This window comes from Aedes aegypti, chromosome 3 (assembly GCF_002204515.2).
Source record: "Aedes aegypti strain LVP_AGWG chromosome 3, AaegL5.0 Primary Assembly, whole genome shotgun sequence".
Lineage (NCBI taxonomy): Eukaryota > Metazoa > Arthropoda > Insecta > Diptera > Culicidae > Aedes > Aedes aegypti.
This window is the reverse complement of record NC_035109.1, coordinates 142,475,345-142,499,768: the sequence shown is the minus strand read 5'-3', so window position 1 is coordinate 142,499,768 and position 24,424 is coordinate 142,475,345. Positions and strand designations below refer to the sequence as shown.

Below are 24,424 nucleotides of genomic sequence, written 5' to 3'. Positions count from 1 at the left end.
TCAGCACCATTCAGGTGCTCGTCGAAGTGCTGCTTCCACCTTTCGATCACCTCACGCTCGTCCGTCATAATGCTCCCATCCTTATCCCTGCACATCTCGGCTCGCGGCACGAAGCCGTTGCGGGATGCGTTGAGCTTCTGATAGAACCTACGCGTTTCCTGAGACCGGCACAGCTGTTCCATCTCCTCGCACTCCGTCTCCTCCAGGCGGCGTTTTTTCTCCCGAAAGAGGCGGGTCTGCTGTTGCCGTTTCCGTTTATAGCGTTCCACGTTCTGCCGGGTCCATTGCTGCAGCATGACCGCCCGCGCTGCATTCTTCTCCTTCAAAACCTCCTGGCACTCCTCGTCGAACCAATCGTTCCGTCGACTCCGTCCCACGTACCCGACGTTGCTCTCAGCTGCATCGTTGATGGCTGCTCTTACTGTTCTCCAGCAGTCCTCAAGAGGGGCTTCGTCCAGCTCACCCTCTTCCGGTAATGCAGCCTCGAGTTGCTGCGCGTATGCCGCTGCGACATCCGGTTGCTTGAGCCGCTCTAGGTCATACCGGGGCGGCCGTCGGTACCGTACGTTGTTAACGACGGAGAGTTTTGGGCGTAGTTTGACCATCACCAGATAGTGGTCAGAGTCGATGTTAGCGCCACGATAGGTCCTGACGTCGATAATGTCGGAGAAGTGCCGACCATCAATCAGAACGTAGTCGATTTGCGATTCTGTCTGCTGTGGTGATCTCCAGGTGTATCGGTACGGAAGGCTGTGCTGGAAGTAGGTGCTACGAATGGCCATATTCTTGGAGGTGGCAAAATCAATTAGTCGTAGGCCGTTCTCGTTCGTCAGCCGGTGGGCGCTGAACTTTCCAATCGTCGGTCTGAATTCCTCCTCCTAGCCAACCTGAGCGTTTAGATCGCCTATGATGATTTTGACGTCGTGGCTTGGGCAGCTGTCGTACTCGCGTTCGAGCTGCGCGTAAAAAGCGTCTTTATCATCATCAGTGCTTCCGGAGTGAGGGCTGTGCACGTTTATTATGCTGAAGTTGAAGAACCGGCCTTTGATCCTCAACTTGCACATTCTCTCATTGATCGGCCACCACCCGATCACGCGCCTCTGCATATCACCCATCACTATAAAAGCTGTTCCCAGCTCATGTGTGTTGCCGCAGCTCTGGTAGATGGTATGGTTACCTCTAAACGTTCGCACCATTGATCCCTTCCAACACACTTCCTGCAACGCTACGATGCCGAATCCACGGTCATTCAGCACGTCGGCGAGTATGCGTGTGCTCCCGATGAAGTTGAGAGATTTACAGTTCCACGTACCGAGCTTCCAATCGCTAGTCCCTTTACGTCGCTGTGGTCTTCGCCGATTGTCCCGGTTCGTATTCTCTCGTTGATTATTCGTTGCTTGATTTTTGTTACGGCTGGCTTGCAGGGCCTGACACCAACCCCCTAGATTTCCGGAGGACCATTCCCCCTAAATGATCGGAGGACCATAGTGCGCAGTTTAGCTTAGAGTCCTTCTCTGGCACTCGGACGATGATCAGCCGCCCCTGACATGGGGAACAGACGCTGTTGTGAGCCGCTCCTAACATGGAGTACAGACGCTCAAGGTTTGCAGAAGCAAACCCCCCCTTCCCTGTCAGCATACGACCAAAGTTCCCACCGGGGGTTGGTTAACCGATCTTCCCTAAGGTTACTCGTACCCCGGACAGTACCGCGAGGAGGTAGGGATAGGAGTTGCTGGGCAAGAGGCTAAGGACCGCACAAAGGGGTCTATTTTATTCCTTCAGGTACGCGAGGTACCAATGGTACGCCATGCCCAGCCATTTACCAACCAACCAAACGCCTCGTCGTGTCTAAAATGTCGCAGATGTTCGATCCCCTCGGCTTTCTGAGTCCTGTACTGATGAAAGCAAAGTGTTTGTTCAAGTACTTTGGACAGAATACTGGCCGTCGGATTTCAGGTAGTTGTCTGAAAAACACAACGCTTGGTGGACAATCTAGGGTAAGCGATCCATTAGCTGTGGGTGTTCCTATGGTTGTGTTAGTGTCATTTTCCCTGATTTTATTACATTAGCCACAGAACAGACACTGCCAATCGACGTATTGGTTTGTTGATACACGGAATAGTTGAAAACTGGGAGGGAGGCACCGATACTACACACGAAATATAGAACAACGTTTGTTTGAACTGCAAGATAACTCCAGCTTGCCAACAACAATCAAGGCACGCTTGGGAAAAACCGCTAGTTTTCTTTTGTTGTGTACTTTCGATCTTTCCTGACAAACATGGAAAAAGGGCCACAGTTTTCTATGCAATAAATAATAATTTTCATTGGAAAAAGTGAAACGATGCGTTTTTCAATTCTTTATATTCAATCAGTTGGAAGGTGCTCACGTGATTTTGTGTATGAATTGATTTTCATTCAATTTTTGTCACTTTTGATGAAATGCTAAAATGTGTTTTAATCAGTTACGCGCTTTTTCCATGTTAGTCCAATGTTTGAGTTCTGGGCTCACAGTGACAGTTCGTGACAGCGGAATCTCGGCTCACTATGACGTACAGAAATTTTGTATCGGTTTCTCCCTCCCAGGTTGAAAAGAGCGTTCAAATTGTCTGAAAATTAATGAAATATCACTAAAATTGCTAAAACTTGTCTTGCTTGTACCAATAGTTGCGGTAAAGTGTTCCTATAGTGGAGGATCCCATGAGAAACCAACGGATACCGCAACTATAAAAACCCAACTAAAGAACAGTGTACCAATAGTGGAGGTATTATTTTTCACTGAAGTCAATGGTCGTTACTTCCCGTTACAACATTACCATGTACATTAATTGCGCTTCTTGAATTTAGGCGGTTAAATGAAGTTCAATCGTGCTTAGTACCTCAACTATTGGTACATGTACTGTTCGGAGCTCAACCTACTACATGCACTATTCGTGCCGCGCAGAGTAGTGCAGTAGTTGGGCCTTTCTTAGCCGAGTGGTTTAAGTCCGCGTTGAAGCCATGCTGGAGGTGTCTGGGTTCGATTTCCGGTCAGTCCAGGATCTTTTCTTAATGTACAGGGGATAGGCAAAATGATTGAGATAGGCAAAATTTTGCCCAAATTCAAATGCTTATAACTTTATGAAAAATGGATGAAATTGGATGCATCTGGAAGCAGTCGACGACATATTTGGTTCAGTTTTAGGAACTTCCTTGGCCATGCATATTGGTCACTGGACACCGGAGATGTTCCGGTTTTTCTGAGGTCATGTCCAAATGTAATTTTTTCTGTCACTTGATTTTTTGTGTGGTATAAAGTTAGAAACTAATAGGAAGTTGAATGCCACCGGACGCATTTAGATTGGTTGGAAATCTTCATAAATATGACCATTTCCGGAAAGCATGGTCAGTCATGTTTGTATTTCCAATCATGTAAATATTATCCGGAGCTATATCCCAGCGGACACCAACCTTAAAAATGATGTTTGCTGCAGCGTATTCAGAACCATTAGATGCACAGACCACTCTATAGAAGGTTCCAGGTACCCTGGGGGAAGTGGTCAATTAGGAACATATCCGGAACCATATCAATATGGGCATCAAACTTCATGATTTTCAAAGGTTATGCTTTACGAAGCATTTCCAGCATCGCCGGCTACCATGACCACTTTATAGTAGGTTCCAGGTGCCCCGGGGGATGTGGCCAATTCGGAACATGTCCGTTCATCTGTTTAGAATCACATTCTACTATAAACAGTAAGATCCATGTGACTTGGAAAATGGCGAGCATTTTCAGAATCACAAGATGTAATAACCACTCTATAGTAGATTCCAGGGGCTCCTAGAGATGTGGCCACCCTCAGTGTACCTCAACAGTCTGTTGAGGATGATCTTCTCGAGCACCTTCCCCGCCGTGTCAATCAAGCATATTGGTCTATACGCCGACGGGTCACCGGATGGTTTTCCCGCCTTTGGCAATAGTACCAGGCTCTGCCTCTTCCACACATCTGGAAATACTCCCTCGTCCAGGCATATCTGCATAGCAGATCTGAACATCTCGGGAGCCTCCAAGATTGCGACTTTGAGGGCCAGGTTTGGAACTCCGTCCGGACCTGGTGCCTTCCCCATGCGGTGAACACCGCCCGTCGTTCTTCACGCTCCTGCTCGGTATGTGCTCGTTGCATCCGCCTCCTGGCTCGTAGGCAAGCACGGCGCAGGTTCGCAATAGCTTGAGTCCTCCAGTACGTCGGTGGTCTCCCATTCCTAGGGTGGACTTTTCTAGGCATGGTCGCATCGCATGCACGCGAAAGCACCGCTACCAGTTCGTCCCCGCTTAGGCCGAGTAGGTTACGCTCACGGCGGAGCGCCTCTCTAAGTACTTCGTCATTGAAATACGATGTCTTCCATCTACGAGGGCTTGGCCTTGACCTAGCCGCTTCCTCAACCCGCAGCCTGCTGCTGTTGTAGTCGATACTGTAGCGAACCGCCACGTGGTCGCTGTGAGTGTAGGCATTGTGTACCCTCCAGTTCGAAATACTCGTTAGGCCAGGACTACAAAAAGTAACGTCGATAATCGACTCCGCTCCGTTTCGGCTAAAGGTACTTTTGGTACCAACATTAGCACACAAGCACGGCCAGTGCCTCTAGCAGGATTTGACCTCGCTGGTTCGTGATACGGCTTCCCCATTCCACGGCCCAGGCATTGAAGTCACGCGCTATTACTACTGGCCTTCGCCCTGTCAGCACGGTCGTCATACAGTCCAGCATCTGCGTGAACCGCTCGGTCGACCAACTCGGAGGCGCATAGCAGCTACAGAAGAGGACCCCGTTTACCTTGGCGATCACGAAGCCCTCGTAGGTAGTAGACACCAACTCCTGGACGGGGTATTTACCCGTCGTCCATATAGCTGCCTTTTTCCGGATCCATCCACGACCCAGTTGCCGTTGCCGGCGGGTACTCGGTATGGGTCCGATATGATGGCGATGTCCGTCCCCCACTCAGCAACTGCCTGATACAGCAGTTGCTGAGCTGCGTCACAGTGGTTCAGGTTCAGCTGCGTTACCTGCACTGTGACTTTTCGTTTATGGCTCTTTTGAAGGTCGGGCACCTTGAGCCTCCCGTTGGATGCTTGTTGTTCACGGACTTCCCGGAACAAATCAAGCACTTGGGACGGGTTCTTGCAGCCTAGTGCCTTATGACCTTCCTCACCACATCGCCTACACAACTTGGTCCTATCAGGGCCTTTACAGCCCCAGGACTTGTGTCCTGGTTCCCTACACCTAAAGCAGATCACCGGTTGCTCATGTATGTTCAGTGAGCATACTGACCAACCAACCTTGATCTTACCTAACTTAGCGGACTTATTTGCGTCCGCCACAGGTAGGTGTACTAAGGCCACCTGAGTTCCTGCCGGACCTTTCCACAGCTGAACAGCAGCGGTGGGCACCTGAATCTTGCGCTGTTGCCGCAGTGCCGTGACGAGCTTATGAACACTTCCACAGTTATTAACTAAGAGCTTTCTTTGCCGGTTGACCATTTTGGTCCTATTTACTGAATAGCTGGGCGTTTGCCGTTACGGCTATCTGGCCTTCAATGGCATTTTCTTATATTTGGAAACTAAACAACACGAGGAATATCTTATATTTGGAAACTAAAGGAATACGAGCTAAATATTATCGACAATCAACAAGCTAAAGCAGCCACATTATTCACATCGGACATTTTCTCATTCTTCCATCGAAATATTGGCGATATTCTTTACGAACATTAAGATAAATCTCGACCAGTTTGTTCAGTATATCCACCACAAATGCTAAGGCTTCCATGGTATCCTGCGTCTCATCAATCACCCTCTCTCGAAAGGTCAGAAAAGGACATGCCTTGCCCTGTTTGTGGTTCGTATCTTGAGCTGACCATTAAGTTTCCTATCGGTGAACGTTGAAAATTGCAATTTAATCTTCTAAATTCATTCCCATTATTGAGCGTTAGTGCCAACACACACAGGGTCTCCTTCGCAAGTTCTAATCGTTTTTCCCATATGCTGTTTGATGTCTTGGAAAAAACTCCCAATGTGTGCTCCATAAATATTGAGCTCGTACAATCGAAGCGAACGTATTACATCCCTTCCCGCCCCCCAGAAAAACAGCTCCGTTTGAACGCGCCCATATCTCCGGAGCACCGGATTTTCCCCCTTTTTCCAATCTTGGCATATTGCAGGACCGTGACGACAATCCGGTTCAAAGCTGATGGACGTGATTGCGAATGAGAAACCAAACCGAAGGCAACGAAGTTTCGAATAAACGAATTAGTCTCTAGTTTAGTTGAAATACTTTTCCATTCATTCTGGGGCCATGTTTCCTGTTCGATTCTTTCCATTGATTGAATCCCGGTTAATCCTTGGCAAATCTATTTTTTGGAATGTGCAAACCCCGTAGAGTGCTCCATTCAGGAGAGGCTTCGGCTCACATATACAAATACAAATATGCTCCTAACGACTAGACAGATTCCTGGTAGGAGAAATAACCGTTTAGTCAACGATGTTCGTGATGTTGGCAGTGTGTGAATCATGGAAAGCAGAAGATAAGCACAGATATATCCGGAGAAAGTGTCAAAGCGAGTGAATCGACACGCAATGGGAGAAGTTTCCCATTTCACCGTAACGTCGCGTATGGTAGTTAGCCAATTCTTTCTACCACAGCCAAACTGAAAAGTGAAATCCTTAGTAAAGTACAAATTGATACTCGAATTATGTGTGCATTAGTGTCATATAACGAGATAACTTAAAACTATAGCTCTTTTTCATATGTCACGACACGCGTCTTGTCTTGGCGAACAATATTGGTTTCATCGGCATCGATTGCAAGACAGTAGGGGAAGGGTCGAGGATAGGCTTGGAAATCAGCATCATCAAAAGGACATTTCAACTACCAAGACGATAGTCATCTGCTGTATAACGAAGAAAATTTCATTAAATTTCAAAAAAAAAAAACTACACATTTCTATTCAGGATTTTTTTTAAAGAATTTCCTGGGCTATTGCTGCGAGAATCTCTCAAGATAATCCTCCATGAATTATGGTAAGAATTCTTGAATATATTTTAGAAACCCTGTGAAAATTATTGGAAAATATCCTTAAAAATCAGCATTGGAACTCCTGGAGAAATTGTTTTATGTTTTCATGGAAATACTCTAGAAGATGTCTATTTGATTGTTTGATATGCGCACGGGCAGCACTTTCATAATATTCTGTTAATACGATTGCTAATCATCACTGGTCGACGAAAGCGCAATTGACAATTTCATTATTGCGTATAATATTGTTATTGCATATAATATGATTTGATATCTGATACCGGCTGATTGGCACGTGAGGAGTTAGTCATTAATATTAACCTTCTTTTCCCGATCAGCCGAGATAACCGCTAGATAAGAATAGATAAGAATTAATACTATGGACTGCCTGTTCCGGTGGTAAAAGTCCACCTCACAGGTGATCCCTAATTCATGGGGTGATGCGTACCATGCTTAGGAATGAATGGTAAGGGGGTCTAAATAAAACCTAACCGCTTACGGAGCCTGTGGAGTACCAGGGCGCCCTCTACAGTATTGTGCCCTTTATGTGCTGCTCGGAGCAATGGTGCAGTGTTTTTCTCCGAGATAATCGGCTGCCCTTCTTCAGTCTCAAGTCTGAGGCTAAATAAGGGTGGGATTATGAATATGTTGTTATTTAGTTCAAATTATCACCTATATTTATTCGCATTATGCATTTCACACAATATATTCTGTGCTTTTTCACCTTTGGCAACTTCTTATAGATAACTTTCTGTTTTTTCATTGCTGGTCTTTTTCGCGCTGAGATTGCAAAAAGCTTAGTCCTGCCTAGTTCAGGTAGTGGCTACAGTTAGGATAGCTCAGATCAATCTTCAGCATAGATGAATAGCAACGATCAATCTTTGTAGACTCATTCTAAATGGCACAACTCAAGTGGCACTAGTTCAAGAGCTTCTACCTTGGTAACCTTGTGGACCCAGTTTTTGCTACTTTCAGTGAACATGAATTGGCGAACTCGTGTGTCATGTCTCGTGCATGAGTACTGGTTAATAAAGCAATCGTAGCTAAACTATTTTCTGAGTTATCAACCAGAGATGTATGTGCTGTCACAATCGATGTTTCTGTTGGTGATTTCAACAGGAAATACGTTTATTGCTCGATATTTACCACATGATGAACCATCCCCAACGGATGATATCAAACGAGTTGTAGCGAAAGCCCTACCGCTGATTGTGGGCAGTGATGCCAAGGCTCATCACATCATCTGGGGCAGCTCAGATATCAATTTGAGTGGCTCCAGTTTGATGGAATACTTAGGTAGGACAGATCTTGGATTTTTTTTTTTCTATCTTTATTAACGAGATTTTCAGCCCTGGGCTAGTTCATCTCGGGACCAACGGCTTTACTTCCCTTCCGAAGGAAGTCGTCACTGAAATTTTTAGTGACTATCTCGGGGATGGGATTCGATCCCAGGTCCTCGGCGTGAGAGGCGTGTGTTCTAACCACTACACCAGGTCCGTCCCCAGATCTTGGATTATTTAACATAGGCAATCGCCCAACCTTCATGGTATCTACTAGAGAAGAAGTGTTAGACATAACGCTCTGCTCGTCACGAGTTGACAAATTGGCATGTATCAGATGAGGATTCATTATCTGATCATCGCTACGTCTTCTCTGGGCATTCGAATGTAACTTCGTAGACTTTTTATGAAACCCCGGTCAACAAACTGGGAACTCTACACTGAATTGGTTGTGACCAAATTCCATGGCTACTCTCCGTCCATTGAAAATCCAAGTGATTTGGATGATGCCGTTGATACTACAACATCCTACATTATGGAAGCTTACCTCATGGAAGAATTTCGCTCTAACTAGCCTCAGGAAACAATGTCGAAGGAGTTGGAACAGATGACATTTAGCTGGATCAGAGTCGTTCAAGTCGGCTCGCCATGCTTACAAGATAACTATTTTTTGCTGAACGATCCGATCCGACTGGAAAACCCTTTGGAAATTCGCTTACTTAATAGTGACTTTACTTCTTCTGATAAGGAGTTTTAGAATGTTTTATTGGAGAAATAAATGGCACGGTAAATGGCTGGGCATGGCGTACCATTGGTACCTCGCGTACCTGCAGGAATAAAATTGACCCCTTTGTGTGGTCCGTAGCCTCTTGCCCAGAAACTTCTATCCCTACCTCCTCGTGGTACTGGCCGGGGTACGAGTTACCTTAGGGAAGATCGGGTAACCAATTCCCGGTGGGAACTTTGGTCGTATGCTGACAGGGAAGGGGGGGTTTGCTTTAGCTTTTGCTTCAGCAAACATGGAGTGTCTGTATTCCATGTTAGGAGCGGCTCACAACAGCGTCTGTTCCTCATGTCAGGGGCGGCCGATCATCGTCCGAGTGTCAGAGAAGGACTCTAAGCTAAACTGCGCACTATGGCCCTCCGAACATTTAGGAGGATGGTCCTTCGGAAATCTAGGGGGTTGGTGTCAGGCCCTGCAAGCCATCCATGAAAAAATCAAGCAACGAATAATCAACGAGAGAATACGAACCTGGACAATCGGCGAAGACCACAGCGACGTAAAGGGACTTGCGATTGGAAGCTCGGTACGTGGAACTGTAAATCTCTCAACTTCATCGGGAGCACACGCATACTCGCCGACGTGCTGAAGGACCGCGGATTCGGCATCGTAGCGCTGCAGGAAGTGTGTTGGAAGGGATCAATGGTGCGAACGTTTAGAGGTAACCATACCATCTACCAGAGCTGCAGCAACACACATGAGCTAGGAACAGCTTTTATAGTGATGGGTGATATGCAGACGCGCGTGATCGGGTGGTGGCCGATCAATGAGAGAATGTGCAAGTTGAGGCTCAAAGGCCGGTTCTTCAATTTCAGTATAGTAAACGTGTACAGCCCTCACTTCGGAAGCACTGATGATAGGGGTATTCACTTAAACCTGCGTAAAATGTAATTCTGCGTATCTCCCTCTACGAAATATTTCGATTGAAATATTCCTTTTCAAATGTCAAACATGAGATCAATAATCTAGTTATCCACTGTAAACGTCAACCATTCATTTGAAAGGTTGTTGTTTCAGCCCAAAATAGATTTGATTTTTCTCAGGATCAATTTGGTAATTTAAATATTTAAAATACAAGCACTCACCATTTTGCCTCTTTTTCAGTGAAACAAGTGAAAGCTGCTGGCTAATCAAAATGTTTTCAAAAACGATTAAGTTTGATGTGTACCATGATTTGATCAAATGCGCTTCCCGAAATAATCACTGCCGTCGGGCACCTGCAGGTAGCTCAGGATCATCTTATATTATTACTCTATGGGGAAGAGGCAGCCCAATGTACTCTTTTTTGCCTTTAAACGCTACCTGACGGTTCTCCTGATTAGATTAGATTTCAAATTTGTTTTTAAATCATGAAGAACCACACAACTTTATAGATAAATGTAAAACCAAACCTAGTTCAAATCCCATATACTATGAGTTTCTGTGTTCGCAGTTAAACGGGTTAAACTGCGTTCAAATCTCAAGACCAATGTTAATGGAAAACTATTAGAATGATTGTCCCGCATTGTTTTGTTCTGCATAAATTGCCAATTTTCTCAGCTTCCTTTATTAGTTACCATTATTTGCCTCAGTTTCGTGTCGTCCTTTCTTTAGTTCTCAGATTTATTTCCAACCGTTCAAGAGAAAAAAAAATGAAAAATGTTTGTTTGTTTGGAGTTCTTATTGACATTTGTTAGATATTCAAAGCGCTCTTCGATTGACAGACCATTGAATTTCAAGATTTTGAAATATTTCATTGTCGGTATATGAAATTTTTAAATAGTCGATATAGCATGACTTACGCACCGATTTACGCTGTTAAGTGAATCCCCTTGATGATAAAGATGGTTTTTACGCGTAGCTCTAACGCGTGTATGGCAGCTGCCCGAGCCACGACGTCAAAATCATCATAAGAGATCTAAACGCTCAGGTTGGCAAGGAGGAGGCGTTCAGATCGACAATTGGAAAGTGCCCACAAGCTGACCGCTTCCGAGAATATGGCCATTCGTAGCACCTACTTCCAGCACAACCTTCTATACCGATACACCTGGAGATCACCATAGCAGATAGAATCGCAAATCGACCACGTTCTGATTGATAGACAGCACTTCTCTGATATTATTGACGTCACGACCCACAGTGCTTCGTCCCTTGGACAAAAGTCAAAAAATCAACTTTCAAATTCGACCGAAATAAGTAGGCCATGATGTTAACATATGTTTTGAGAGTGTAGTACAAATACTAGAAAGTTCGTGCGCTTATCAAAACAAACCAAAACACCACGTGTTGATAAGTTGTTTCATCGTTATATATTATTTATTGTTTTCGTGTCAACCCAATCTTTCTTAAATTCACTCCATTCTCATCCTAATTATATTTTCAAAGAAAAAATCGTTATGGACCATGTTGAAACAAGTAAGTAGAAGTCGTACCATTTAATTTTCTGTGATATATTTCAACAGTTGTAGAAAAATATGCTTCTAAGCTATAAGCTTTTTAATACAGAAGTATATTAAAATTTCAATCTTCTTCTGGCCTATACAAAAAAGTACCTCAGAGTACCTCTCTGAAATCCGCTTTAAAATAAAATTTGAAGTAATTTTTAATTCTGGAAGTGATTCCAGCTGTATATGTTTGCCGATTGTATGTTATTTTATGATTTTTAGGTTATGCTGCTTCAATCACCAATAAAGATTATTAAGAGCAGTTATATTCTGCCGATCCACCCAATCGAAAAAATCATGTTTAGAATTTTATGTACATTTGTAAGGCACTGATTCTTTCTTCCAGATATTTGAAAAAGAGCTATAGACATTTTGCAAATTTTATTGTTGCAAAATGAACCAAACATGGGCTTAATGTGGAGGATCATACAAAATGTTTGTGAAGCAAAACTCCGACTGGTTAGCAAAGCCAGTTCAGCTTCCGCGCAATCAGACGCCTCCGAACTTGCTTCCCAGCCTTTACGCACTAAGGCAAGAGTTTCTACATCAGAAACATTTGCTGCGGTCAATCTACAACAGCTCATGAATTGTACTGCAGCCAATATAATGAAGGATATCTCGTTAGAAGCTTCAACTGCAATTCCGCTTAACGGTAGGAGATGGAAAAGTTTGCAACATATAATTTAATCTCATTTGGATCTTATTGAAAACTCTTCGAGTGATATCTTCAGGGAGAACAATCGATTTTCCCAAATTCCGAAATTTTATAGATCAAACATGACGGCTCTAAGCACTGTTCATTTTATAAAGTGGACATTTTGTTTATGCTATAACTTTTTTATTTGTTTATAAAATCGTAATCGGTTTTCTGTGCATCGTTCAACTATTATTCTACAATGCTATAAAAATATAAGATCTTAGAAAATGCTTTTGGTTGAAGAGCTATATAGTTTTTCCAAAAACTGCTAAGTTAAGCTGTTCGTCAAAGTTTAACATGATTTTTCGCAAAACAAAAATCCTAATTTTTTTGAACACATTGTATGTTTGTATCCTTTACTATTCTACTAAAGGTATAGCTTTAAAAAAAATCAATTATATTCCACAATTCGCTGACATTAGGTAACTTTAGTGATTTACCCATTTATGGCCAGATTTGCTGATACACAATCCTTTCACTCCCAGCAAAAGAGAAAAATAATAAGCGTGTTCAAAACTAGTTTGGATTACTAAATAAACTATATTTGTATAAACGAGAGCTAAATCGTGAGTTTAAACCACAGTCTTTAGTATAAATTTTACTGTTTATGGTAGGTTTACTAAAAAGTCTCATACTTTTAAAATCATGTACGCTTATTTATCGATCTACAGCAAATTGTAAACGGTTTTCTCCGAATATTTCAATTGATAATCTCAGAACAACATATTATGAAAATAATATGTGGAAAATAAAATCCATTTTATTACAGCAGTGTTGCCAATTTTGATGATTGTCGATGTACTTTGAAAGATCTTCTAAGAATAAAGCATTTGTGTTTCTATTGTGCTTTAAATGTGACGTGGGGACTAATAAGTAACTCTATGAAGGCGTAAGTTATTTTTCTTATTAATACTATATTAGCACTTCCCCCAGGACTTACTTTTAACCAAAAAATTCTACTCATATCAATTCCTTTTAAATTTAAAATATTTTTCTCTAAAAAATATAGGGGAAAAATGATATTATTATATCTGTAAAATTGTTGCTCCAAAAATAACTTGATTTTTTCCATCAGACTTCTGATTGATGATGATTTCGGAGAACAAGCCTTTTTTGAAAATAAAAAAATATAAATTATCGAATTTTCCAGCTAATTTATAACAATCATTGATATTGATAACCTCCAAAAATCGACCAATTCAATCGTTTTTCAATATTCGTGTGAAATTTAATTATTTAAGAGAATTTTTATTTTCACAACATTGTACAATACTAGTCGAACGATGTGCAAAAAACCGATTGAAATTTCATTGATAAATTAAAAAGATACAGCATGCACAAGGTGTCCACTTTATAAAATGAACAGTCCTTACCTGAAGGAGTATGGTAGATATTTTAGAATGTAACTGAGCACAAAATTCTGATGCGCAGTGTAAACATAATGGAAGCTTTAGAATTTCCTATCGGTAATTTATCCGAAGATTCGTTGGAAGTAACCCATAAGCTGTCCAGGGTAAATCGGTTGAAACATACCAGAAAGTCATTGAGAATAAACAGTAACAAAGACTTGATGCATCAAATAGAAACCCTTTCTTTGTAGAAAAAGAAGATAATGATTCGATTGATATATTTTCGTATGATTATTAGCTGGTAAATTGATGATATTGTTAATAAACAAGAAGTTTAACATAACTTTTTTTATTGAGCTTCCTCTTTTTTGTTGAAATAATCCGTACCTCAATATTTTTCATAAAAAGTTGGTTATTGTTATGCCTATTACTGGTGTGATATGTGTCATTCATGCCAATAATGATGTGCTTTTTATGTATAACGAGTTTCTCCAACATCGTAGGACAAAACCACATAATACATCCAGTTTTGACTTTTGTCCCCTAGTGCCATACGTTCGAAGCACTGTGCGACCTATCGTGGCGCTAACATCGACCCTGACCACTATCTGGTGATGGTTTAACTGCGCCCAAAATTCTCCGTCGGTCGCCCCGGTATGACCTAGAGCGGCTTAAGCAACCGAATGTCGCCAATGCGTACGCGCAGCACCTCGAGGCGGCATTGCCGGAAGAGGGTGAACTGGATGAAGCCCCTCTTGAGGATTGCTGGAGAACAGTGAAAGCAGCCATCAACAATGCAGCTGAGAGCAACGTTGGGTACGTGGGACGAAATCGACGAAACGATTGGTTCGACGAGGAATGTAGCCAGATTCTGGAGGAGAAGAATGCAGCGCGGGCGGTCATGCTGCAGCAAGGGACCCGACAGAACGAGGAACGTTATAGACGGTAACGGCAACAGCAGACCCGCCTATTTCGGGAGAAAAAACGGAGGAGACGGGGTGCGAGGAAATGGAACAGCTGTGCCGGTTTCAAGAAACACGTAAGTTCTATCAGAAGCTCAACGCATCCCGCAACGGCTTCGTGCCGCGAGTCGAGATGTGCAGGGACAAGGATGGGAGCATTTTGACGGACGAGCGTGTGGTGATCGAAAGCTGGAAGCAAAACTTCGACGAATACCTGAATGGCGCTGAGAACACAGGCAATGAAGGACGGGATAACGGAGGAAATGCCTTCGTCAGTACTGTGGGTGATGGAAACCAACAAGCCCCCACTATGAGGAAAGTCTGGATATTTGTCTGGACTAGCTGATAGGCACAATCTGGAAAACAGAACTGCTACCGGAAAAGTGGAAGGAAGGGATATTATGCCCCATCTACAAGACATGCGACAAGTTAGATTTTGAGAACTTGCGAGCGATCACCATTCTAAATGCGGCCTACAAAGTATTATCCCAGATCATCTTCCGTCGTCTGTCACCTGTAGTGAACGAGTTTGTAGGAAGTAGTTAAGCCGGCTTCGTTGACGGCCGATCGACAACGGACCAGATCTTTACTGTATGGCAAATCCTCCAAAAATGTCGTGAATACCAGGTCCCAACGCATCACATTTTCATCGATTTCAAGGCGGTATGCGATAGTATCGACCGCGTAGAGCTATGGAATATTATGAACGAGGACAGCTTTCCCGGGAAGCTCACGAGATTGATAAGGGCGACGATAGAAGGATACGATGGTCAGGGCATGTTGCAAGAATGCCGGACAGCAACCCTGCAAAGATGGCGTTCGCTTCGAATCTGATTGGTACAAAAAGGCGTGGAGCGCAGCGAGCTAGGTGGGCGATTTGGCGAGCGTGGGGCACAACCGAGGATGGAGAGATGCGGCCACGAATCTAGTATTGTGACGTGAAATTGTTGATTTAGTGTTATCTGTTTAGATGTTAACTAAATAAATGAATGGAAATATAAATACTTCAAAACTTTTACTAACGAATGGATGGAGAAATTTTGGAGTAATTTCAGGTGAGAAGCTTGTACAATTTATCTGAGGGGAAGAATTGTATAAAATCCTTATATAAGCCAACAATAAGGATATTAGGATGACCCTAAATCTCTACGTAAAATCTCTAAAAAGAGGAATAAAAACCGAATCTCTTGTTATGATTTTGGGTGCATATTATTTACACTTTTGCACTATGTTGGGGTTTGTCAATTTCATGCGCTTTTTGAATAGAACCCAAACCGCTAGTGAGAAGTTTTTTGGTATATTAAAGCGCATCTTTTGATGCAAAATATTTTGTGATCAATCCACCTAGCAGTGAGATAGAAAAACTTTTTTTTTCAAAACATTTAGTTAGACATATGGTATCTTCGGCAAAGTCGTAGAATTGGCAATTTGCAACAACTTTGTCGAAGACATGATTATTCTATCATTTATACTTTGTATGTGAATGGACCTTAAAAATCATATTTTTTATCATAACTTTTTTCCAAGATTTTTGACATTTTTTGTGTTTTCTACGAAGTTGTTTGTCATGAAAAAACCCGTGTTTTTTGCAGAACATTACGCTATCTTTAGAAGTAACAAAGTTATTTATGAATTACTCTTTTTTTCAAGTGGTAGTTTAGGCCCCTATAACTGCCTTCGGCGCAAAATGGCGCAGACAACTCGTACAAATCGTGAAAGTACCATATCTTCCCTTTCGGCAGATGATAAAAACATTTGTCTTTAAGCGTCTTTTCATGGGTTTTTACTATTAAACAAATAAGCCTTATTAAAACGATTTCTACCGACAATTCATTTACTTTAGGAGATAGAGAGGTGCGATGTTCAGCAAAAATATGCTTTGTAGAAGACATTAAAAATGTTAAAAATCTTGGAAAAAAGTTATGATAAAAAATATGATTTCTAGGTCCATTTACAAAAAACGGCATATATATCAAAAAGTATAAGAGATAGAAAAATCGATTGTGCGATATTTGCCAGGAAACCATACGCCAGAAAACTATTCGCCAGAATGACATCCGCCAGAAAGTACCATTCGCCAGAAAACCATTCGCCAGAATGTACCATTCCCCAGAATGGACCACCCCCTAGATTTTTTTTTTACAATTGTAGGAGAAATAATCGAGCCAGAGCGTTAAAAAAATTGTGAGATTATTTTTTTTAATTACTTAAAAAAGTACAGGGTCTTTTGGACACCATATCCAGTTGACTTAGTGAGCCAGCTTCGAATATCCGTTTTGGGTATTGTGGCTCTAGTATTCTAATTGTTGGACTAGGTACACATGACTTCCTTACGGTTCAAAACAAACATCGATTTCTTGAGCATTTAACGATCCACATCAACATTTGAAGCTTTATAAATATGAATTGAAAGACAGCACTTAATTCGGAGGGACCGTGGAACTGGAAAGAAGAAAACATACTATAGAATCATGTATAAAAGATACTGCTTACTGATGTAAAGATTTGATATTCAGCATGACGGATAATAAAGTAAGGTAAGTGGGACAACAGTAAAATGGTATTATGGTTTGGAAGACTTCACAAGAGATTCGCCCTTCTTTTCAACCTAAGCTGTTCTTCAAAGTTTTGTTGCTTTTATGGACTAATTTAATGAATATTTACGAGATTTTAATGTACGTTTTGTTGCTTCTTAAGGTCTAGTTTATTGGATATTTACAAGATTTAGATATACGTTGCGATTATTTGTGCCGTCTGTTCTATGAAGTAATTAATGCCTCCCCTGCCCATAACTGAATGTTTATCACTTTCGACATTTTTAACAATTTAGAGTTAATATCGGGGAGAGTCATTAAATGACAAATACTTTTGATCAACTTACTGAAATCTGTGAGATTGTTCGTGTTCTAGAAGTTGTTTTGTCACATTGACAATTGTAACTGCATAACAGTCACATTGAGATTATACATGAGCCTCATAATGCAGTAGCGACGAAATTTCTTTTAGAATCATTTTCTGACTATTCACCCAATATGCGATATGAATTGTATAAAAATTCAGCTTTAAATAAGCACTTTTCAATTATCAGTGATTTTTTGATAAGTGATCAACCATTCAAAACTGCATCAAATAGTAATCGTATTATTTGTAAACGTTTCGGAAATGCTAAAATCGCATTAATTTTTATTATTCGTATAAAAATTCTCAATTGTTCTCGATTGAAGTGTAAACAGCTCTTATATGAAGTGTCATACTAATATTCTTTAGTTTTGCATTCGTTTTGCTTAACCGATTAACATAAATTATGATATTTCGTTTAGTATGAGGTGGGTACCGCACTATTAAATTTACCCGTATTATCAAAGTTACTCCATTTTACGGTACAAATTTCTCGAAGTTAAAACTAGGTAAAACAGCTTAGAATATTGTAAGCAAAAATCTCGCACGAGATGTAGAAAAACAGTGTTATATTGACTCCACTCTGTGCTCTAGCAGAAAGCTTAAAATAAGAAAAACGAGATTGTTACCGTACTATTAGAACGAGATTATTGCCGTACTATCAATTTAGTGCTTCTGAAGATGTGAAAAGTGGCACAAGTCGAATATTGTGACGGCCATCTTTGGATTCCGAGATATTTCACCATGCATTAGTTGATCAAAATCGACAAGAAAAATAATTCTGGGGAATGGTACTTTCTGGCGAATGGTACATTCTGGCAAATGGTTTTCTGGTAAATGATACATTCTGGCGAATGGGTTTTCTGGCAAATATCGCACAATCAGAAAAATCATGTCTTCGACAAAGTTGTTTCAAATTGCCAATTCTACAACTTTGCCGAAGACACCATATGTCTAACTGAATGTTTTAAAAAAGTAGTTTTTCTATCTCACTGCTAGGTAGATTGATCACAAAACTTTTTGTATCTAAATATGCGCTTTAATATACCAAGAAACTTCTCCGAATAAACTATGTCGCTAAAATCAACGGTTTGGGCGCTTTTCAAAAAGCACAAGAAATTGACAAAATATAACACAGTGTTTTGTAACAAATTCAGCACCCCAGCTCTTTACATAGCGTATTTATTGTAAACACCTTACAAATTCTTAGTTTACTAAGCGCATGTTTAGAATTGGTTGAACATCATAAAATTAAACATTTGGATTTACATGAAATTGAGGTAAAATGTCCATAAAATTGATGTACATAAAATCGAGGGTCCACTAAATTGAGGTATACCTATTGGAGTGGTTCAAAAAATCGTTTTTGCTCCACACCGCTCATTCGATTCTAGATCAAATTCTGAGTGTCCTCCCAAAATTTGAGCTCATTCGGATGAAAACTGAGACTGCACAAGCCATTTAAAGTTTATATGGGAATTACTATGGGAAAAGCAAGCAATTCATTCAATCGGTCATAGTGTTTGCCCATGTGCTCTTGAGGATTAGTGCTACGTTGATACTGTGAGATACATTCAACAGCAACAACTTTGCCGAAGACCATTTTTAAATCGGACGCCCCAGTAATTAGTTACTGATTTTTTTATGAGTTGTAAAACTTTGGCTATAATAATTGGGCAATTCTGCAGGCATCACTGGATATATGCAGTAAAACATAGTAGCCATGATTTGTGCGTGCTATCTTTCGCGCCAGATGCAGCAATGTTGCCTGTTCAGAAGTGAAATGAGCACTGTTGAAGAATTTGTGACTGGATATAAATCAATAACTAATTACTGAGACGTCCGATTTGAAAACGGTCTTCAGCAAAGTTGTAGCTCATGAATGTATCTCACAGTATCAACGTAGCACTAATCCTCAAGAGCACATGGGCAAACACTATGGCTGATTGAATGAATTGCTTGCTTTTCCGATAGTAATTCCCATATAAACTTTAAATGGCTTGTGCAGTCTCAGTTTTCATCCGAATAAGCTCAAATTTTGGGAGGACACTCAGAATTTGATCTAGAATCGAATGAGCGGTGTGGAGCAAAAACGATTTTTTGAACCACTCTAATACCTATAATGCTAATAATTTTTCATTTAGCATAGCATAGCATAGACTGACTGTACATTAGTGTGGGACAAAATTTAGATTCTCGTTCCAGTCCACTTTTTGGATTGCATTTAAGTCCCATAACAACTGTGCAAAATTTCAACTCGATCGGTGAAACTATATTTACGCGCCAGCCGTTCAAAGTTTGTATGGGATCTACTATGGGAAAACTTACTTTTGCATAGAAAAATCGCCAGAGGTCACCCATTGACCTCTATAAAAATTCTAAACACAGACCTTGATAGGTATTTCTACGATGAAGAATATTGCCGAAGACCGCGAAACAATCCAACACTTGTGAAAAAAGTTATACAATGAAAACCTATTAGCAAGGCGACGTTGATTAACACGTAAAGAAATAACAATATTAACAAAATTTGGTTGGGGCGGGGTTCCAATAAATTGGTCAGATGAAGTCAAGTATCTAGGGCTCATGCTAGATAAGAATTTAACTTTCAAAAATCACATTGAGGGCATTCAAGCCAAATGTAACAAATATGTAAAATGTCTCTATCCACTTATTAATAGAAAATCAAAACATTGTCTTAAGAACAAGCTTTTGATATTCAAACAAATTTTCAGGCCAGCCATGTTGTATGCTGTACCAATATGGGCTAGCTGTTGTAATACCAGAAAGGAAGCTCTGCAGAGAATTCAAAATAAAATTTTGAAAATGATTCTGAAGCTTCCTCCCTGGTTTAGTACCAATGAGTTACATAGAATATCCAATGTTGAAACACTGGAACAAATGTCAAATAAAATAATCAATAATTTCAGGCAAAAATCGTTACAATCTTCTATTGCCACGATTAATGCGTTATATGTTTAGGTTAAGTTAGGTTAAGTATATTGAAAACGTTTTTTTCTCTTATAAGCAGGTGAAATCAACTCACCTGTAAAAAATCTGCTACGGCAAATGAAATGTAATATGTTGTTAACAAAATGTTAATAAAATCTTAGATTTGTTTTACCAAATTACGATGATAGTGTTGTCTAATAACACAGAACGATTGTATGACATTTGCCAGAAAACCATTTGCCAGAATCAATTTGCCAGAATGATTTTTGCCAGAAAACCATTTCCCAGAATGTACCATTCGCCAGAAAGCCATTCCCTAGAATGGACCATTTTCCAGAAAACCATTCCCCAGAATAATTTTTTGTAATTCGTTTTCAACCTTTGATATCAATTGATCGACATATTTGTGAAGATGCATCGAAGCCAAATTCTCAAGAGCGCAAATCTAGAGACCCAAACAGCCATTCCAGCTGACAATTTATTCGATTGGTCACCACCAGCGTGTGACCAATCGGTTAAGTTTTCAGCTCAAACCGCTGGCTGGTTCTCGAGGTTTATGCTCTTGAAAATTTGAGGTTTGGCTTCGATGCATCTTCACCTCAAGCCTACCGAAATTTCCGATATTTGTCATTTTTGTATCTTGAATATACTCATATTATTTGCACTTATTGCATGAAAGATTGTGTAGTCAACTTTCACATTATTTACATCAAGAGGATTGGACTACTAGCACTGCATAGCTGCAGTGCAAAATTAATTAAAATTTAGCGTCACTTCTACAGTCCTTCACTCGCATCGTAAATATTGCTCCAAATAATGTTTATATCTTTGTAATATTATAACAAGTATAAAACAACGCAACTGATCGATCCGTGTTATTTAGTCTATGTTGTTAAAATCCTTCGCATACAATTTTATGCAATTTTCACTATTTACATAGCTGGTCTGAGAACAAAAAAGTTGAAACGTTTGACACGAATTAGTTTAGTTGAATAATTTCAGAAATATGAATAGTGTATCTTTGCGGAAAAAAAAATGCAAAACAACTAAAAAGAACAGCCTTTAAGTGAAAGAAGGGAAAATTATGTTTGAAATATGATCAGTTTAGCGCCAATAATCATTGGAACAATATAACTCAAATGACTACCCAATGTTCTTTCGGTCATATATTTAAATACATTATTCAGTCCTTGAAAAAAACGTTGAACTGTTTTACTCTTAATAATAATTTGAACCGCATTATTTATTGTTTTGAAGTAGTTTTACAACATTTGCGACAGGCTACCGGAAAACTTCAATCTTCAGTGTTTACCCTGATTGCTAGTTTTAGCTATCTGGAACCGGAGATATTTTGAAATTCTTAGCAGGACTGCTACGTGGCCATGATTAATGGTGGAAACAAAAAAAAAACACATATATTGATTTCTCATATTCTGTCGCTTGCTCTACGAAACAAGTCGGTTATGAAGATTAATGTTTTCGAAATCACTCGAGTAATCTTCAATGAGAAATTAGATGAAGATCATGGTAAATATTCCATTATTGAATCACTTTCAATTTATTTTTTTTTATTTGAGGACATATATTGATTGTCCATTTCCCGATTTTTGCATTTTTATACATTAATCCTTTTTACAGACATTTTTATTGACAGCAGTCCTATATTGATTTTTTTAGCTGTAATTATTTAAAATTGAGATGACATAACCTTGTTTACATTACTTCCATTCCTTCTGTTAACTGCAGGCAGAAACACACAGTACAATTATAAAGACTAGCCAATAATATAAAGAAGGGTAAACCTCCTATGAAGCATATAAGTCCTTGAATTAGTTAGCCCTAAAGAACAGCCTAATCTTCAAAGAAGGGAAAATCATTAATAGAATGTTGAAAATACAGTTGCCTATAAGGGGTTGACCATTAACAACGTGGTCAATTCTTTCGGATTTTTTACCTCCACGGGGTCTTTCGTCCATACAAAAATTTAAAAAGAATTGTTTGTATCGTGGTCATTGGCCAGGCCCCCTTCCATCCTCCCATGAATGATCACATGGTTAATGGACGACCCCTAAAAGCTTGTATAAAATTGATGACTATTTTAACATAAAAAAAAACAGTTATTTCTCAGAAACTATGAGAACCTCGGAAATCTATTACACCTTCTTCTTCTTATCTTGTGTTACGTCCCAACTGGGACAGAGCCAAATCTCAGCTTTGTGTTCTTACGAGCACCTCCACAGTTATTAACTGAGAACTTTTATTGCCAATTGATCATTTTTGCATGTGTATAACGTATTGCCGATATGAATATGCTCTATGCCCTGGGAAATCTAGAAAATTTTCAATCCAATAAAATCTTCGCCCGGTGGAATTCGAACTCACGTCCGTCAGCTTGCTAAATAGCTGCATGTTTACCCCTACAGCTATCTATATAATAAGTTTATGATATCATTATTAGTTTAAAACATTTTATCAAACAAAAAGCTTAAAAACTTACGTCACAATTATTTTGCATATAATTATGTATCGTAAGTTGAAAATCATAATGATTCGAAAGATTTTACACACCTAAATATTGCTACACAAAGCAAAGTAAAGTAGTAATATTTTTTCTGGGAAATGGTCTTTCTGGGGAATGACTTTCTGGGGAATGGTCCATTCTGGCAAATGGTTTTCTAGCAAATGATCCATTCTGGCAAATTGATTCTGGCAAACGGCTTTCTGGCAAATGGTTTTCTGGCAAATGTCATACAACCCACAGAACACCTAGATATAAGAAATAATGAATGTAATGTTTGGAATGATACTAATAAAGAAATTAAAAAAAAAGAAAACAAAATTGGGCAAAATTTCCGAATAGTAATTGTTTGATAACTTTTTCCACAAGCATCAGATTGCTTTGGGGTCTTCGACAATGTTGTTTGTCGTAGAAATACCTATCGAGGACTGTGTTTAGAATTTTTATAGAGTTCAATGGGCGACCTCTGGCGATTTCTCTTTGCAAAAGTAAGTTTTCCCATAGTAAATCCCATACAAACTTTGAACGGCTGGCGCGTAAATATAGTTTCACCGATCGAGCTGAAATTTTGCACAGTTGTTATGGGACCTAAATGCAATTCAAAAAGTGGGCTGGAGCGAGAATCTAAATTTTTCATATAACCGTGTCCCAGGCTACTGTACATGTCACTGGTTGCTATTCCGTGATTGATCTGTAATGCTGATAATTTTTCATTTGTGTAAAAAACTTGTTTTCTATTCTTATCAACGAAATTTTTATCCCTAGGCTCAACAGTCCATCTCAGGCCCAACGGCTTTTCTTTCCGTCCTAGAGAAGTCGACTTAGATCCTTTCGAAGGTGGGATTAGAACCTAGGTCCTCGGCGTGAGAGGTGCGTGTTCTTACCACTATAACACACAATTGGATTGTTTAGTGACGAAAAAGTTACAACTGTTTGTAACTTACTCAAAATAACTCGAATTGGTCAGTAAAAACGATTTCATAACGTATGTAAACAAATTACGTGAAGTAATATTTGCATTAAAAAAGGTATCCCTAATTTATCCAATTGAAACAGTTCTAAATTGCAGTTTAGATTTTGAATACCAATGATATAGTCACTTCATAGTGTATTTTGAACCAGCCTCCCTCTAAACGATGCTCGCATGACGATTAACACTTAACTACTCGGACACGTACTTCAGAGCAACGGAATGCTCCGAGGATATAAAAATATTCGGCAAGAAGCGACACTCACTTGATATAGTCCTAAATGTGGAGAGATATGTGCCAATAAGAATCAGCAACGGTATGATGAACATAAATACTAGGGTGAAGGTAGTGTACAGCTGCTCCTGCCACCGGTCGGTGTAGAAACCGTGCGTCACACACTGGTAGAAGTCCTCCAGGAAGGGACCTTTCGCTACCCGAAAGATCATCCACTGCAATGATAGAACAGATAAACGAAACGTCAGTTAGGTGTCAAGAGGGTGTCGTTTGACATGAGTTGAATCTAGTGGCACGGGGGCAATGTTG

General features: G+C 40.2%; 1 protein-coding gene across 2 annotated transcripts in view; it reads right to left on the bottom strand.

Moving 5' to 3' along the window:
* The window catches only part of LOC5574876 (gonadotropin-releasing hormone receptor), a 293,895-nt gene that overhangs the window by 43,267 nt on the left and 226,204 nt on the right, over window positions 1–24,424 (bottom strand). For both annotated transcript variants that reach the window (XM_021850179.1, XM_021850180.1), the window contains exon 3: window positions 24,147–24,330. In XM_021850179.1, coding sequence (XP_021705871.1) covers window positions 24,147–24,330 — 184 coding nt within the window. The remainder of the gene's footprint in view (window positions 1–24,146; window positions 24,331–24,424) is intronic.